The following is a 19,260-nucleotide window of genomic DNA, read 5'->3' as shown; positions in this document are numbered from 1 at the left end:
GTAAACACGTACTTTTATTTTGGATACGATTAATCACGATTAATCAATTTGACAGCACTAGAAAGTACTACTCTTATTGGCAGCCAAAATCCAAAAAATCATACAATTTTACATAAAATATTCAAATTTCAATTAACTTTAAATAAAACATATTTTAAATTCAAATTTATGATTTTGGTATTTTATTATTTAAACAGTATTGCATTTATTTTCAATTTGCATGCTATGGAAAGACTGTGCTGAATTCTGAACATTATTTGATTTGATATTATTTCTTTTTCTTATGTCTTTAAAGTTCTTTTTTTTTTTTTTTTACTAAACCACACATTATTTATGATTTTGGTATTTTATTATTTAAACAGTATTGCATTTATTTTCAATTTGCATGCTATGGAAAGACTGTGCTGAATTCTGAACATTATTTGATTTGATATTATTTCTTTTTCTTATGTCTTTAAAGTTTTTTTTTTTTTTTTTTACTAAACCACACATTCTAATTCCATGAAGCATTTTAAGGTACGCCTCGGTACTCAAATGGTAAGGAGAACTAACCAGTAAAGCACAAGGCATATCAGAAAGGTCCAAATCTTATCCAAAAAGTGTTTGCAGAGAACAGTTTAGTTGACTGTGCTGTTCAGTGATCTGCACACTTTGGCATTGCAATGACTGAGGGGAATGTTGGAGTTTATTAACCATCAAGAGCCATGATGTGTACAAACAGTCCCGCTGAAGGAATGAGGCTTCCTCTTTTTGTGAGCAGAGGCACATGGCGGTATCCTGAAGACAGATAGACTTATGGTGAGCAAATTCATAATAACTGCACAACAGGAAGTAATTTCTGACTTATTTTCACCAGCTCACCATTCTGCATGCTGGTGAAGGGCAGAGTGTACAGGCCAACCAGGTCATTATGGGAAGCAGCATCATAGTCCTCCACCACAAACCGCACCAAAGCCAGTTCCGGCACGTGAACAGTGAACTGGAAGTCTGTGTTCCACGTAGGATTGAAACCTGTAACCAAAAAACACCTAAGTGACCTACACTTAGGTAAAAAGCATGTGTTAAACATGTAAGTGTAAATGCACTGTTGACACTTGCCATTGTTTTCAATGTGATGTGTCTGTTTGCTGGCATTGTCGGCGGGCACACCGTAGATCTCCACCCTGACCAGAGGGTCCACGATGGACTTCTGCTTGTCCTTATTGATCTTAGGCAGCTGCTGGGCTGAGATTATCTGAACAGACATATACAGTTATTGGTCGATGTGTTTGGATTGGTTTAGATAGTTTGCATTTGGTTTAGGGATGAATGATATATCAGTGCCAGTATAATTTAATAACACTATTAAATGTCTTTATCAAACCTCAAAATGAATATTTATTTCTCATAATGAATATTACAAGGTTGTGATGCCTAAATTCACTTCTAGCATTTAAAATGATTGAATTTGAGCTTTTATTGATTCATTTTTAATAAAAAAATACATATTTATTGTTTTAAAAATAATACAAAATAATTAAAATATAAAAAACAGATTTTATTTTGAATGTACTCATTCATTTCTTTTAATTATTGTATCAGCCAGAATAACACTGTTAAATGTAATTGTTAGCAAACCTCAAAATTTATATTTATTTTTCATAATAAGATAATGTATTATGTTTTAAAAATATAAAAAAAACAATTAAAATATTTAAAAAAACAGATTTTATTTTTTTAAGTACTCATTAATTTCTTTTATTTATTGTATAAGCCAGAATAACACTGTTAGCAAACATCAAAATGAATATTTATTTTTCATACTGTATATAATATAATGTTGTGATGCCTAAAATTCACTTGTAGCATTTAAAATGAATCAATTTTAACGATTAATAATTTTTTTCTTAAGATTTATTTTTGGCGCTTTTTGCCTTTATTTTAATAGGACAGCTGGTAGACAGGAAGTGAAGTGGGGGTGGGATTCAAACTCGGGACGCCTGAAGTGCAATGGTGTATGTTGGCGTGCTGCCAACAAGGCTATCGGCACCGACAGTGATTCATTTCTAATGAACAAATAACAAATATATATTCATAATTTCTTTTTTATTTATTTAATGTACTTAATAATTTATTTTTATTTATTGTATCAGGTAGAATATTTATTTATATTTGTCCTTATTTTTTTATTATTATTTTTAATAAGAATCTCACCATGACATGCAAGGTCTTTTTCTGCAGCCAGGGGCCTACACTGAGGTTCTTGGGGTCAAACTGGGAGGCCGGGTCCCTCTGAAACTCTGGCTTCAGCATGTAGCCACACTTGCCATTAGGTAGAAAGCGGCCCTGATTCAGTTCCATCTCCTTACAAGGAGTCTGGAAGTTTAGAGCCACTGTAAACCATTTGAGGGATAAAAACAGATTAAGTGGTGTTTGGAAGCATGGGTAGATTATAAACAGGCTTTCTGAACTGCATCAGACTCATAATATGTAGGGGCTTTGCACCTATTTGGCAGCCAGCGTTCCACAGTGGCACTGGATTGTAGTTGGATGAATCAGTTCTGGAGCCGGCTGGGTAGATTCTGCTCAGCTTATCCATGTTGTGATGAATAAATGCTGTAGCTTTAAGAAATCAGCAAAGATGTGATATTAGAGTATATCTGGCAACATCACTGGCCTTTCATTTTTTTGTTTTTGTTTAAGGCCCTATAGAGCGCTGCAGTGATGGCGTATTTTTGTAGGCAAACCCAGAAGTTAGCAACACCCTGGTTTACCTGAGTTTTCTGCCAGGTTCATTGCTTTGCTCTCCTTGAAGGAGGCCATTTCATAGAAATTGTGGTTGTCTCTTGAATGCTCGAAGGTGCTGAAATGGACACTCTTACAGTAGATGACCATGTCTGACAGCTCCTTAGCCAGCTTGATCTTGTTGGAACTCTACAACATAATCAAAAATAGATTTTAATTACATTTGGTCACAACATAAATGGACTTCACACATGCAATGACAAAGGGATGCCAAATAAGCAGAACAAATCTGTTGTCTGTCTCATGATTTGAATCGGGCTTTTGTGGGAATGTCTGCGAGAGCTGAGTGTGCCGATTTGAACTCGACCTTATCAACCGCAGCTTTGTATATGCAAATATACTCCATGGCTCTAGTAAGTGTGCTTTGTGGAACGTTTCTGAAAGTTTGTTTTCCACTTGATATTCATAAGAAAACGCAGTGGTCTGAAAATAAACTTTAGCCAGGATCAGAAATTTACTTTTGATTAATTCAACTTGCAACATATTTTATGTTGAACCAATGAATAGTCTGCTTTTTTTGCCAATTTTTACTCACACAGGGAATGTGATGTTTGGTGAGTGTTAATTTTGTAGCACTTGACAGACAGCAGGCTTTCGAAAACAGATTACATTACATTCATACATAGTTTTCCACTGTACTAGGGATGTAATGATTAACCGCGAGCCGGTTGAAAATCGATTCAAATATGTGACGATTCAAATCGGTTGAGATGCTAAACAAATCACGATTCAGTTAGGTGTAGGAGTTTATATGAATGCATGTCTGAGGGGAACTTACTGTCTTTCGAAAAGTTTAGATGGTATTTTTTCTATTCATCTTGCCTCTGTATAATGCATATTAATAAGTGCAGGCTGCTTTGTTTACAGCGGTTTGTCCAAGCAATAATAAAAGGACACATTTAATTTATAATTTGTCTTAAATCTCATTTTGTAAAAAATAAAATAAAACCGTGAATCGAATCGAATCGTGAAATCAAAACCGTGAATCGAATCGAATCGAATCGTGAGTTGAGTGAACCATTACATCCCTACACTGTACTGATCATTGGTAATACAGGTAAAGCTGATGTTTGGTTGTTGGTCATTGAACAGCAGTAGGGTTTTTACACGCCTTTTCCTTTGGTTTCTGTTCAGCCTCTTTGAGTTCAGCAGCCTCATCTTCCTCTGACACACTGTCCTCATCCTCGGTGGTGTTGTTGTTGAATGTTGCATCCAGTTTGTTCAAACGCTTGCCCTTGATCAGGAAACGTCCCTTCAGCTCCTACAAACATAAACAGATGGCACAAATATATATATATATAAAATATTATATAAATATATAATATAGATACATATATAGATACATTTTTTTTTAAATTTCAGAAGTTTGTAGTCAGACTTTTTGTGAAGTAAATTAATACTTTCATTCAGCAAGGATGCATAAAATTGATCAGAAGTTACAGTAAATAATTTCTATTAAAAAAATATTAAGCAGCACTGTTTCTACACTGCTAATAAGAAGAAATGTTTCCAAATCAGCATATTAGAATGATTTCTGAAGGATCATGTGACACTGAAGACCAGAATAATGGCTGCTGGAAATTCATGCTTTGCCATCACAGTAATAAATTATATTTTAAAATAGATTTTATTCTAAACTGTAATGTTTCACAATATTACAGTTTTTATTGTTTTCTTGATCAAATAAATACAGCCTTGATGAGGCATGGGAGACTTCTTTCAAAAATGGAAGAGGAATTTTTTTTTGAGAAATTCTAGATAACTTTCACATAATATATGGAACTGAAAGATGATGCTTTACTATTGTGTCTCTTCTTGTGTGTTTGTGCGAGGATAAGAGTTCATGGCTGAGCTGCCCTCAGGCTGAAATCCTAGAATCTCCTTTGATTACCATCCTGCCGCAGTTTCATTCAGAGAAACTGGCAGAAATTCTCAGTACAGGACAAAGCTCAGGGTTGAAACTCAATTCAAATTGAAAGGAAAAGTTGTCATGGCAAATCGAATCCAGCTGCACGGATTCCAATGTGACATCATTCAGAAGCCCCTCCCACCTCACAACCAAAATAAGCACTTCAAATCCTGCCCATCTGAACTTGTACTGTCTTGTCATTTGCCTTTCAGACTGCAGCTCAAAAGCTTGGTGAGTGTTTTGGTGAATCATCAGGAAATAATAAATAGTTATGATAAAAGAGAGCACAATCTGTCTCCATTTAATCGTAGCTCTACCGATAATCACTTCCTCAGTCTTCAGCTATTTGAATTCATGGATATAGAAGTAAACAGGAAGATTGTAGGGATGATGAGGAAGTCATCTGAGGAAAGTGGGGTGTGGTGAAAAGAGATTTTAAGAGGTCATGTAGCTGGTTTAGAGATTAGAGAGCTGTCTCTGTTATCCACCAGGTGGCGATATGTAGAATCAGCTAATGTATGAAGAGTTGTACACATCATTTCTTTACCATACAGGTGTATCTCAATAAATTAGAATGTCGTGGAAAAGTTCTTTTTCTTTCACACTTTTTCCTTCCACTCAACTTTCTGTTAACATGCTTGGATACAGCACTCTGTGAAGAGCCAGCTTCTTTGGCAATGAATGTTTGTGGCTTACCCTCCTTGTGAAGGGTGTCAATGATTGTCTTCTGGACAACTGTCAGATCAGCAGTCTTCCCCATGATTGTGTAGCCTAGTGAACCAAACTGAGAGACCATTTTGAAGGCTCAGGAAACCTTTGCAGGTGTTTTGAGTTGATTAGCTGATTGGCATGTCACCATATTCTAATTTGTTGAGATAGTGAATTGGTGGGTTTTTGTTAAATGTGAGCCAAAATCATCACAATTAAAAGAACCAAAGACTTAAACTACTTCAGTCTGTGTGCATTGAATTTATTTAATACACGAGTTTCACAATTTGAGTTGAATTACTGAAATAAATGAACTTTTCCACGACATTCTAATTTATTGAGATGCACCTGTAATACAGGGGGAAAAAATGGTGTAGAAACAATTTTCATTCACAGATTGCTATTAAATTTCACAAACAATTACAAAGTAACACTGAATAAAAAAAAAAAAACATACTCTAATTTATAACTTTGAACAATCATTTTTTATAGTGCAGTGGTGCAGGAAACATGCATGTATGTTATTTTTTGCAGTCTAACCTCAGGTCCTGGAAAAGTGGTGGGCATTTGATACCCCAGGGGTTGAGTGAGCAGAGCGCTGCCCAGGATGGAGGTTAAGTGATGGGCCATGATCTTCTGCTGCTCTACGGAGCAATGGTTCTCCAAAGACAGGATCACTGGATACTGTGAGGTCTAGTGTAGCAAAAAACACTAATATTAGTGATCACAATATCCAAATGACCATACGACAGTAAATGACTGACAACCCAAGTAGGTACTCAAATCACTGTGCTGTTACTATCCAACATTTTGCTCGTCAAGCTTTAAAGTGCCCCTATTATGCCATTTCCAATATTGCCTTTCATGCAGTGTGTAATGTAGCTGTATGTGAATGTAAGTTATTGTCTCGCAAAAGAATGAATGGACTCTGAACAGCCTAAACGAGTCGTCAGTAATTCGAATCCCACTTCCGTGACGGCTACCGCTACACATCACAGGATAAAACATATGCATAATGCCCGTCTATGGTCTACGTAGGCCAGCTGCGAACAACTTGACCCACCCGCAAACACTGTGACTTGTTCGTGTGGTTAACATCTTGTTGAGAAGACGCTGTGTCCTATGCTGTGAAAGTAAATTTGTTTTATTTTCACTTCCTAAAGATGAGGCTGCAAAGAATCAGTGGTTAAAATTCACAGCAGTACAACCCCAGTTCTTTCGAGCGTTCAAAATACAGAACTATGGCAATGGGCGTATCATTTCCGACACGTGCTGTATGCGGTAGACCAATCACAACAGACTGGGCCAGTCTTCCCCATGATTGTGTAGCCTAGTGAACCAAACTGAGAGACCATTTTGAAGGCTCAGGAAACCTTTGCAGGTGTTTTGAGTTGATTAGCTGATTGGCATGTCACCATATTCTAATTTGTTGAGATAGTGAATTGGTGGGTTTTTGTTAAATGTGAGCCAAAATCATCACAATTAAAAGAACCAAAGACTTAAACTACTTCAGTCTGTGTGCATTGAATTTATTTAATACACGAGTTTCACAATTTGAGTTGAATTACTGAAATAAATGAACTTTTCCACGACATTCTAATTTATTGAGATGCACCTGTAATACAGGGGGAAAAAATGGTGTAGAAACAATTTTCATTCACAGATTGCTATTAAATTTCACAAACAATTACAAAGTAACACTGAATAAAAAAAAAAAAACATACTCTAATTTATAACTTTGAACAATCATTTTTTATAGTGCAGTGGTGCAGGAAACATGCATGTATGTTATTTTTTGCAGTCTAACCTCAGGTCCTGGAAAAGTGGTGGGCATTTGATACCCCAGGGGTTGAGTGAGCAGAGCGCTGCCCAGGATGGAGGTTAAGTGATGGGCCATGATCTTCTGCTGCTCTACGGAGCAATGGTTCTCCAAAGACAGGATCACTGGATACTGTGAGGTCTAGTGTAGCAAAAAACACTAATATTAGTGATCACAATATCCAAATGACCATACGACAGTAAATGACTGACAACCCAAGTAGGTACTCAAATCACTGTGCTGTTACTATCCAACATTTTGCTCGTCAAGCTTTAAAGTGCCCCTATTATGCCATTTCCAATATTGCCTTTCATGCAGTGTGTAATGTAGCTGTATGTGAATGTAAGTTATTGTCTCGCAAAAGAATGAATGGACTCTGAACAGCCTAAACGAGTCGTCAGTAATTCGAATCCCACTTCCGTGACGGCTACCGCTACACATCACAGGATAAAACATATGCATAATGCCCGTCTATGGTCTACGTAGGCCAGCTGCGAACAACTTGACCCACCCGCAAACACTGTGACTTGTTCGTGTGGTTAACATCTTGTTGAGAAGACGCTGTGTCCTATGCTGTGAAAGTAAATTTGTTTTATTTTCACTTCCTAAAGATGAGGCTGCAAAGAATCAGTGGTTAAAATTCACAGCAGTACAACCCCAGTTCTTTCGAGCGTTCAAAATACAGAACTATGGCAATGGGCGTATCATTTCCGACACGTGCTGTATGCGGTAGACCAATCACAACAGACTGGGCCATCTGACCAATCAGAGCAGAGAGCAGAGTAGGCTCACGGAAAGGGGGGTTTAGAGAGACTGAATCTTAGAACTGTTTTGAACTAATTGTTTGAGAATCATTGGAAAATTAGGTAATATTAAACACATATTTTGAGAAAAGGAAAGCATTTTTTTTAATGGTAAAATGGTATAGATATGGTACATATAATTCAACACTACTAGAAGTTTGACATGCAGCTAAAGTTAATTTTATTTTAAGGAACAACACACAAAAACACGTTATTTACTCCTTTTTGCATCTGCATAGCATCTGTTATTCATTTTTCTTTTGTGTTAATGTCAATTGTTATGACATGCAGACTGTTCGACTTCTTGACATTTAGGTAGATTTTATGTAGATTTTTCTACATAAAAACCTGATACAGAAGCTTGTACTTTCTAATTTTTGCATGATGATAAACATTTGAAGTCATTTGTTCCAAAAACTTTGGGTACCATACATCATCAAGTGAGCTGATTCGCAACATTCTTTTGTTTGATGGACATAGAAAGAAAACTCACACTTTGAAAAGAGATGGGCATTATTTGTTAACTGTAAGGATTTATAAGGTCAACTGGTGTCATTTCACTCACTTTGAAAGCATATTCTTTGATGGCCTTGATGACATCTTTGAAGAGCACTTTGGATGTGAGCGTATGGCCGTGGTAAATGACCGGCTCTCCGTTTGCACCATCCCAGCAATCCAGCTCCACACAGCGGCAGCTCTTCATCAGAGCTCTAAAAGACAACAACCATTCTCTCATATATTTCTTATGGATGAATGCTTAACGTGTTAATGCATTGCTATTGAGACTTCCAGTGTAAGCAGACATGTTCGTACTTGATATAGGCTTCTGTGCTGCTAGGCCCCTTCAGCTGGTCCTCCATCAGATAGGTGTTGTGGGAAGAGGAAATGAAGTAATGATTGAGCGGTTGGCGCATGTCTTGGTATATGCCTTTGTGGACGGGGTTAAAGATGGAGCCTTCCTCATGGTTCATGTACATCAGGAAACCATCTTTGCTCATGCACTTGTTCTGTTTAGCTGGGTAAATGTGAAAACACTGTATTATACTAAAATGTATTGTAAAAATACAATTACTTATATTTTGTTACGATACATCTGCTATTTTGACTGGGTAATTTGGTTCGTTATTGTGTATAAATAGTTTGTTATATAATTATATGTAAAATATTCTAACAATTTAAAACAACTGTTTTTTTTTACTACATTTTAAAATGTAAATTTATTCCTGTGAAGGCAAAGCAGAATTTTCAGCATCATTACTCCAATCTTTAGTGTCACATGATCCTTCAGAAATCATTCTAATATGCTTATTTGCTGCTCAAGAAATATTTCTTATTGTCAATGTTTAAAATGGCTGTTCTGCTTAATATTTTTGTGGAAACCATGATACTTTGATAAAGAAAAAGTAAAAAAAAAATTAGATTTTTTTTTTTAAATATATACATGTCTTTACTATCACTTTTGATTAATTGAATGCATCCTATAAATGCAGCTATTAATATCTTTAAAAGTTTCAGTAATCTGATGTATTCTTATGGTAATTTAAGTGTGCTTACCTATTTCATCCACCTCATATTTCTCGATAAGCTTCTGCACATACTCCGAAGACACTGGCTCCCTCTGCTCATATTGGAGGAAGTCCAACAGGTCGCCGGAGCTCATCTGTCCATTAGTACTAGCGTACTTCGCATAGATCACATCAATTTCATCACGGTAAGTCAGTAAATCGTAGAAGTGTTTGATCTCAGATCCCTCTAGAGTGCCTGACTGTGATCTGTCACACTTCTGCAAAATTAAATAGCAAAAAAAACTAAACAAAAAACAGTTCTTGAGGACCGTCAGCAAGAGACACCAACTTCTATGAATTGCTGCCAGTGAGCTCAAAAGCAATTTAAACATTTTGTTTTACTTGGTATTGTGTAGATAACTTGTAGACTCGTACATAATCCTGAACAGCAGTTATTTAAACAAAAAAATTACAATAAACTACTCATACAAGTTCAAATGAAAACGATAGCATTATGATTTGCATCTCACCTTGAAGAGCATCTCAGCGTAACTGTCGTCCACCTCAATATTGATCTGACGTAGGAAATGCTTCAACTCCTTCAAGGACATTTTGTTGTCTGCGTTCTTGTCTGCCTTGCGCATGCAGTTATAGATCCAGCTTTTTGTCTGATGTAAGGACTGAATATTAACACTAGAAATATATTTCAGTTTTTTTAGCTAGAACTTTTCCAGTTATATATAAAAAAGTTTTATATAAATGCTTATTACACTTTTTACACGTAGAACTTTTAGCGCAAAAATAGGGTCCCACTTTATATTAAGTGGCCTTAACTACTATGTACTTACATGTAAATTAATCATTTGGTACAATGCATTTATTGTGTGCATACATGTTTTTACATTGTACTTATATTTGAAAAATATCTGCATGCAATTACATCTGTAATTAATTTCTGTAATTACATTTATAATTACACTGTTAACCCATCCCTTACACCTTAACCCACCCTTAAACCTACCCAAACCACCAAACCTGTCCCTAACCTTACCCGTATCCCACCTCAATAGCAGCAAAAGTGTTTTGCAATACAATATGAACACAATAAGTACATTGTATATGTACAAGTACAAGTACTTAATATAAAATGGGACCAAAAATGGTATAAATATGAGTAACACTTTATTTTACATGTACTTACTATAAGAATAATAGTAAATTATGCATAACTATAAGCAACCAACTTTAAACCGAAACCTATCCCTAAACTTAACCCTATATTAAGTACAAGTATTAAGTGTAACCTAAATATGTTTAAATCAATGTTTTCCTTCAATTACAACAGTGCTGACAAATGTGTTCAGAGAGCAGGCTTTGGGGAATGGATGTTCAAGGATACTGTTCGGTGTTCTGTTGTCGGTTGAGGTTTTGCATGCCAGTTATGACCTTCTCCAGACCACTGACCCACCGCTTGGCCTCCTCTTTGGATGAGGCGATCAAGTCCACGTTCTTCCGTCGACTTTTGAAGATGATGGAGAAGCAGCGGTCCTCCACTGAGAGGTCAGTGTACTTCCGCAGCCCTTCAGTCTGACGGCCATACCGCACAGAATCGATGTCCTCGAGGCTGACTGTGAAAGAGGCAAGAGATTTTTTAATTATTACTCCTTTTAGAGTTTTAACTAACTGCACAAATAACATTTTGAACCTTTTGTGAATAAAACTGCCTTTCACAAGAAATCTGTTGGCAGATTGATGAGAGAAACATCTGGACTCAGAACAGTGATTTACAACAAAACAACAGCCTGAAGTCAAAGAGACATTTTTTCTAGGCTTATGAAACTCAATTGATATGCAGGTCTGTACATGAAATATATTTTGACATTTAAAAACCTTCCAAACCAGCAAAGGACACAGCAAAGTGCAAGAGGGTCCATCCATTTTTAAGGATTTTAGAGATCAGTGTTTTAACAGGGTTGTATGCAATTCCGAAATGAATTTTACATTTAAATTGAGCAAACAGAATTGTAATTCCAATTTAAATGTAATGAAATAGAATGGAATGAAATTGTGCATATAGCTGCTGTACAATTTTTAATAATTTCAGTTGAATTACCCATACAGACAACATATTTTCAGATTATATTAAATAATCAATTTTTTAAATACCTCTTGTAAAAATCTGTATTTAATTTATATAATTTTCATTACATTTGTTCATTTATGTTTTCATTATATTTTATCAATGTAATTAATTTTATGGATTTGTAATGGAAGATTACAAGAACCGTGAAATATATGAATTTAATTGATTAATTACTTTAACCCTAATTTTGATTTTGCAACTGTGTTCAATTTATTTTAATTCAGTAAATTCCTGTCACGCCTAATCAAATTTCAAATCAACATCCTTGAACGATTCAACTCTAACATTACCATGAGAGATACTTGAATAATCTTGATTTATCGCGAATCTTGATTCGCGATGGCGCCGACGCTGATGGCTGCCTCCGTGGCGTGCTCCGCAGTTGTTTTTATGTTTTTGTTAGTTTGTCCTGTCTTTAGTTATATCCCTGCAATCAGTTTCACCAGAGACGAATTGCTGGACATTCGGAAGTACACACCACCCGATATTTCACCGGTTTTCGATTATTCTGATGTTTTGCTGGACATTGTAGTCGGGGGAGCAGCGGCGCTGATCAAACGCTTCAGGACGCGCAGACGGGGGAAGCGAGCCGGCGCGCTCGTGAAGCTAAGGCAGCGCGGATTCAGAACGCCGTTGCCTAGCATCCATCTGGCGAACCTCCGCTTTCTACCCAACAAAACGGATGAACTCCTTCTGCTCTCCAGGACAAATAAGGATTTTTCTCTCCAAGAACTGTACTCATCCAGAGTGAGCAAAAGGACTGGCAAAATCACTGTGGACCCCTCACATCCAGCACACTCTCCTCTTTGAACTGTTGCCATCTGGTCGACGCTACAGAGCAGACACAGGAACAGTTTCTTCCCTCAGGCAATCCATCTCATGAACACTTGACAATAACTGTGGAACACACACTATTTATTCACTCATACACTTATTTATCTAACACACATACTCAGTCTACATTTCATAATATACATAATATACCTGTACATACAACTGTCTATTGTTATATACCTGTACATACAATTGTCGATTTTTATATCTTTATTCATTACTTTTTCATTTACTTGTTCTATTTTTTTATTTATTTTATTTTTTATTATCTGTGTTTTTTTGTTCTGTCACTGTCATTCTGTTACACTGTGGAAGCTTCTGTCACAAAAACAAATTCCTCGTATGTGTAAACATACCTGGCAATAAAGCTCATTCTGATTCTGATTTCTCAATCAAAGAATCTTGGCAAAGCACTGCTGTATGAAATACAACTCAACGCAGGCATCACGTCAGACAGTGATAAGAAGGTGATAACCTCAGTGGAGTCACCTTACTTGAGGATTATCGAATGTGCTTGGTAAACACAGCTGTACATTACAATCAGTCTCCTCCTGTGCCCTCTGCCCTTTAATCACAGTGTTAAATAAATACAACATTCAATAGGACAAACTGAGCTCTATTCCTCTCAGATCGTATGCATTGTGCTATATAGGGTAATAAACTGAGGAGCATATCATATAGTTCAGACGTGACCCTCACTAAAACACAAGCACACAGGCAGGGGGAACCCAAACATGAGTGGCTCTGCTGTTATCACAGTGTTCATCGGAAATGTGTTAACAGAACTGGGTCAAGTTTAGAGCTTTAATTGACCGGTCTGTGCACAAATAGGAACTGGAAGTGAGACACAAGTGAGATTTTTGGAAATCTCTCTTGCAATGAATTCATGATCCTAAATAAAACAATTAGACACAATAGATGGCTTTCTGTGAAGAATCAGATCAGGGTTGGGTTGTGTGTACTCAGCCTACTGGAACAGAGCAAACACAACAGAAGCCACTTGCCATGAATACGGTACACTTCGCGACACGTGACAAAAACAGCAAAGGCACAAATCCTGTTTTTTGTGTGAGATCTATCAGATATTTTAGATTTCTAAACTAAAATACTAGTCTAACATGAAAAGTAGCTGGGTTTAAAAACATCTAATGTCTGTATCCCATTTACATGGTGATTTTGTCCTGTCCCACTTTAGAGGTCTTGACCTTTTCGACTGTACTGTTAAAATCATAATTTTGATGTTAAATTATATTCAATTCATTGTAGTAAAAACTATTTTTAATTCTTAACCCTAATTTATTAAATTAAGAATTTATTTATTGTTATTTTTAAGTTTTTTTATTTAAATTTATAGAATTTGTCAGTGTAATTAAAATATTTATTGAAAATTACAAAAAAGAAAATGACAGAAAATTATAGAAAATTACAAAATTACACAAGTAGAGGTTACTTTACTACTGTGTCTAGTTCATATAATATGTAATTGAACTGCCTGAGATAGATGTATAACATTTTCCAAAGGTTAAGGACTTTCTTTCGCTGACCATTTGATGAAAATGAAGAGCTCCGCACCCTTATTTGTACAGTATTTGTGGAAAGTGCCGAAAAAGCACAGCTGGAGATAATTTGTGGCACACGCTCACAAAGGCAAATATGGGGACTGTAGGAGAACTATTTGGATAACACCCAATTTCAAGTGAACTGGTGAAAGAAAGCAGTGTCAAAGGCAAGTCTAGCATCCTTCAGATTCCACTCAAACAAGCTGACAGAAAGGAAACATTGTGCTTGGCCAAATTCTGACCTCTGTTTTCTGAATTTGTCGAATTATTATTGTTACATTTAATGTATTATATAAAACACTGTGACTGAAATACTATTTAAAGATGAAAACAGTGACATTTTGGTTAATAATTGCACCAACACTTTTTTAAGGTGAAGTGTTTTTTTTTTTTAATGTAGTGATGTTCACTTTTAAAAATGATTGCTCATTTCCAAAATACGTCTGGTTTTTAAACCACTTCCTATGAGGTGCTCTTTCTCGGTTCCTGCACACAGAGAGGAAAAGTTCAATCCTCCGAGCCGCCCTATTTGACATATAATTCATGTCATGGAAGAACTATTGTAGGCAGTAAAGTTTAATACTTAGTGTAAAATAATAATAGCAACTGTGATGTGCTAGCAAACCCCACTAAACACAAATCTGGGCTCTTTCTAGTCTGATTTTGCCTCATGTGACCTCTGTTGTATATTACAGTGTGGGATGTTGACCATGTGACCTCTCATTGAGTTCTGCTGGAGGCGGGAACAATAAACTCATGACAAACACCCTAAACCGGGGCAAAATCTGTTCATTGTTGTAGCGATAATAGCGACAATCTATGAAACGGGGCATCACACAGGACTGAGGTTGATGTTTTATTTAAACTGTCTCTTTTATTTAAACATGGTCATTGTCCCATTTCTGGATAGTTTTACTGCCTCAGCACTAGTGTTTGATAAAAACAATCTGTCACGTTTCCTCAGTTGGTTTCCCACCCCTCCAAGTCCATTTAACTTGAGATAAACTTGGCACCATCACTATAAGATAAGATTATTTCCTGTCTGTAAAAACATGATCCCCTTGTCTTCTCACTTTAAAACCATTATCTAGATAATATTTTATAGATTTAACTATTAGCTTCAATGGCAAGGCTCTGAATCATCCTGTAACATTTCAGTACTTGCATTAAGTCAATTAGGATTTTTACGTTTTGAGATGTTTAATACATTTTCCATCGTTTATGTCATTGTATTGAGAACGTGAAAAGAGGCCGAAAGGCTTCAACTACATGTGTAATCCATCTAATCATCATTCCTGGCCAATGGGAGTAAAAACGCTTCAAAACACCCAACTAATGGGTGAGAATATCATGTGAACAGGACCAGAGGGTTTCCCTGCTGATGTCTGGTGTTTTCACTAGAATCCTTTGATTTTGTTTGGTCCTGGTTTCCTTAATCACTCACATGCAGGACAAAGAGGAGGCAGCCACGGTCTGGCAGACAGGAGATAAAGAGGCCTGATCTGAGGCCTTTGGCCAGGAGGAACCAGGCCGGAAGCTAAGAGGAGCAGAGGCCTCTGGAGAACATGTGGGGAAAAGATTTAATATCACCACAAAAATTTTGTTCCCAACTCAAAGCCTTTTCTGGCCTTACAGGCGCTAAAAATGTTTGTGGAGGAAAGTGAAGGACAGGTCTAACTATTTTTTACAGCTCCAGGCTATAATGATGAGTGTACAGGAAAGCCATCTCATGTGAGGCCTGCTGATGTCAGCATGAGATCTTTATTGTAAGGAAATTAAACAAAGTTATTCAATTACAGTGTATCAAGAAACATGTTTTTATATAATAATCTATTTGTATTGAGATATTATATATGATAATTGCATATACATACATACACACACACGTTGTGTGTATGATTAAAATACAGTAAGAATAGAAATAGTCTACTGTTTCTATTTTAAATCATTTTATATTTCTGATAAAAAAGCTGAATTTTCAGTATCATTACTGCAGTCTACAGTGTCACATGATCCTTCAGAAATCATTCTAATATGCTGATTTTGATGCTCAAGGAAGGTATTTATCAATTTTGAAAACAGATGAGCTGCTTAATATTTTTGATTCTTTTGTACAGGATTCTTTGATGAATAGAAAGTTTAAAAAACAGCATTTATTTAAAGGGGTCATATGATCCCACATAGTGACCTAGATATGTGGGGGCGTGTTAGAACGAGCCGTTTTAGGGGGGCATGGCAGAATCTTAAATTTGATAAAGTATATCTCTTTGGTTTTGAGACTTTAGTCTTTGCAACTTCAGGGATCTTATCTATTCACGAACAGCTTGTAACACTCCAAAGAGAAAGGAAAACTTGAAATCGCATCATATGACCCCTTTAAAAAATATATATTTTGTAACATTATAAATGTATTTACTGTCACTTTTCATCAAATTAATGCATTCTTGATCAACAAACTACTGAATAAAAGTATAAATTACTTCTTAAATAAAATCTTACTGATACTAAACTTTTGAATGGTAGCGTATTATATAAAATATTTTTTCTTATTTTTTATTTCAATTTTATTTCATTATATATTTAATTTTACCACAAAAAAAGTATTTGAGTTCTTCATGACACATTTTACTTTAGTTACCTATTTATGGCCGATATCGTTTTGTAAACCTGAACATTCATGCGTTTTATTGATCAAAATTGCTTTGTTTTGGCAGCTTAGTTGTATTCACATATTTACAGTGTTTTACTAAGAATGCCAAGATCTATTATCTCAAGTAAACTCTTGATTCTTCATGATATGACTGTTGAAATGAAGAAAGCGACAGCAGAGACACTTACAGCCGGAGTCGCTCTTGAAAGTCTTGCTGGTCTGTTGCCACATAGTCTTGCAGTCATCATTCAGCCGAAAGAAGCGGGTCTTCCTCCATGACCTGGACTTCACCTTTAGTAGGTCTCCACCTTTCAGCAAAAACTGCAGGTCCGGGTCTCCCTCCAGACCTAAAGGTCAAGAAAATGTCAAGTTCATTCATCAGTGCGAATGGATTTCACAAAGGTCATAAAATGTTCAAAGTCCACTGTTAAAGTATCATAGTTTATGAGAACTTATGTGTCTTTGGAAAAGTCCAAATATAGAGACAAAGTCAAAAATATCTGGGGTCAGTGCTGAGTCACGTATAGTTCAAAGCTATTTAAAAAGATTATATCCATGGTTTCATTAATGCTAATGCCCTGACACGCCTCTCTCCAGACAAAAGCAGAAATGATCTTGCAGAATTTACACGGCTTTGTTCAAACTCAAAACCTGCTGTGTGAGCTACAAGTATGGTAAAGGTTACTATAAATGCACCGAAATTACTCTTTCATGCTGTATATCTACACACCATAAAGTCTAAATCATTGGGTTTTTACTTTAATGAAAATAAAGTGAATGTTTAACCATTCCAGTTGCGTAGTTTTGTTGGTAAATTCCTATAACTGTTCCCTTTCAGTAACTAGTATCTATCTTTAAAGTTTGAACAATATGAACACTATAGTTTCAGCATACAGTATATCACTCTACCTTGTTATATTCAGTTTATACTGTATTGATTTTTGACTCTTTATTAAAGTGTACTCAAATGTACTCATTGTCTTAGATAACACTGACACGCATTGACCACACACATCCACCCACACAGCATTTTTTCCATATTGCAATGATATCATGGTTATCTTTTCTTGCTGAAACCACAAACCCACAATTCTGATAGAGTAAAGATTAGCAATAAAGTCATTTGCATTGCTCACAGAGATTCATGTGTGAATATATACAGATATGCAGATCGTGTACTTCACATGTTGGGAACGTAAATAAAAAAAATTAAATACATTATATTCTTGTTTTCTGAGTTATGGCTTTGAAATTGTCTGTACTGATTTTGTACTTTTCTGCTATTTTTTATTTTAAAAAAGCATACATATACAAATATCCAAAGAAGATATACAAAGAATCCTAAAAAAAATGTATCACAGTTTTTACAAAAATATGAAGCAGCACACATTTTTTCAACATTGATAATAATAAGAAATGTTTCTTGAGCAGCAAATCAGCACATACGAATAATATACCCAGTTCACTTAAAATACTAAGTTCACTTTACAAACAGCCATATGATCCGTGTTACAATTTTCAGGATCGGTTTTCAAACAATAATCCAAGGATTATTGCATCTATAAAGCAAGACAAAGATAATCACAATATTACTGCAATATGGAAAAATATGTATGTGCATGGGTGGTGATTGTAGTCAATTCATGTCATTGTTGCAATAAAAGATCAGTCTTTCCATAAAATGCTTCCACTTCCTTTTCAGGCGTGGCTGAATTTGGAACGATAAAATATTGCGGTTAACGCAATATCCTCCAGCTATCATAGTGCTGATATTAGAATGATAAATGTGCAACCTGGTTGAACTCTGTCATGGTGGGCTTCATTGGCCCAACAGTTGAATTATGAATATCTCCAGCTTCTCTGACTCAAAGGTGAGGGCACAACCACAACATTGCAGACATTTTTTCACGAGCTGAGCTCGTTTCAGAAAGATCTTTGAAATGGGGCTGAAACCATTTCCTGTGCTGAGACGGTTGCCTGTGTTTACTCGGAAAACTCTGTGTGTAAGGTTTTGTTTTGATGACTGATACTAGAGTTCTAGCGTTTTTGAAAAGGGTGGGGTATTTAACATTTAGGAAAATGTGAGCATCAGGCTTTTTATCTCATTCAAATCATACTCCAGAGGTATTCAGAATGCAGAAGTATAGACGTCGCTAAGATCAAATACTCTTCTGACTTCTCATTGCTGTGATCTTAAAAGAATTTATAGAAAAAGGGCCAGGTATGATTTGCAAAGTGGATTTCAGTTGTGCCATTGCTGGAATAAAAGCCAAAGAGAGATCCGTAATATGGAGAAAGCTATTCGTAAGCATTCACCTCAATAGCAGTTTAAAGGCAGCAAACGAGGAAAAAGGTAATACAAACATTTAAAGGCCCTCCAAAACAAAACTGGGCATTAGTAAAATATTGAGTTTACTATAGTGAAATATTTAAGCAATATTTATCACTGAGTTGGAGAAAGGATCACCTCCTTGTGTCAGTATTTTGTTGAACCACCTTTTGCTTTAATTACAGTCTTTAGTCTGTTGGGATTTGTCTCTGTCTCT

General features: G+C 35.9%; 1 protein-coding gene across 2 annotated transcripts in view; it reads right to left on the bottom strand.

Moving 5' to 3' along the window:
• Window positions 1–433: 433 nt before the first annotated feature.
• Window positions 434–19,260, bottom strand: part of LOC107701657 (1-phosphatidylinositol 4,5-bisphosphate phosphodiesterase delta-1-like) — a 25,265-nt gene continuing 6,438 nt past the window's right edge. For both annotated transcript variants that reach the window (XM_016503704.1, XM_016503702.1), the window contains exons 2-15: window positions 16,903–17,061; window positions 10,928–11,156; window positions 10,059–10,188; window positions 9,578–9,806; window positions 8,837–9,038; window positions 8,589–8,733; window positions 7,209–7,361; window positions 3,896–4,045; window positions 2,754–2,913; window positions 2,485–2,601; window positions 2,194–2,372; window positions 1,099–1,234; window positions 862–1,011; window positions 434–777 (exon numbers count right to left, since the gene is read on the bottom strand). In XM_016503704.1, coding sequence (XP_016359190.1) covers window positions 689–777; window positions 862–1,011; window positions 1,099–1,234; window positions 2,194–2,372; window positions 2,485–2,601; window positions 2,754–2,913; window positions 3,896–4,045; window positions 7,209–7,361; window positions 8,589–8,733; window positions 8,837–9,038; window positions 9,578–9,806; window positions 10,059–10,188; window positions 10,928–11,156; window positions 16,903–17,061 — 2,228 coding nt within the window. In that variant the 3' untranslated portion in view covers window positions 434–688. The remainder of the gene's footprint in view (window positions 778–861; window positions 1,012–1,098; window positions 1,235–2,193; window positions 2,373–2,484; window positions 2,602–2,753; window positions 2,914–3,895; window positions 4,046–7,208; window positions 7,362–8,588; window positions 8,734–8,836; window positions 9,039–9,577; window positions 9,807–10,058; window positions 10,189–10,927; window positions 11,157–16,902; window positions 17,062–19,260) is intronic.

This window comes from Sinocyclocheilus anshuiensis, unplaced genomic scaffold (assembly GCF_001515605.1).
Source record: "Sinocyclocheilus anshuiensis isolate Anshui unplaced genomic scaffold, SAMN03320099.WGS_v1.1 scaffold1626, whole genome shotgun sequence".
Taxonomy (NCBI): domain Eukaryota; kingdom Metazoa; phylum Chordata; class Actinopteri; order Cypriniformes; family Cyprinidae; genus Sinocyclocheilus; species Sinocyclocheilus anshuiensis.
The sequence above is the reverse complement of the archived record's forward strand: the minus strand, read 5'-3'. Positions and strand labels throughout refer to the sequence as shown.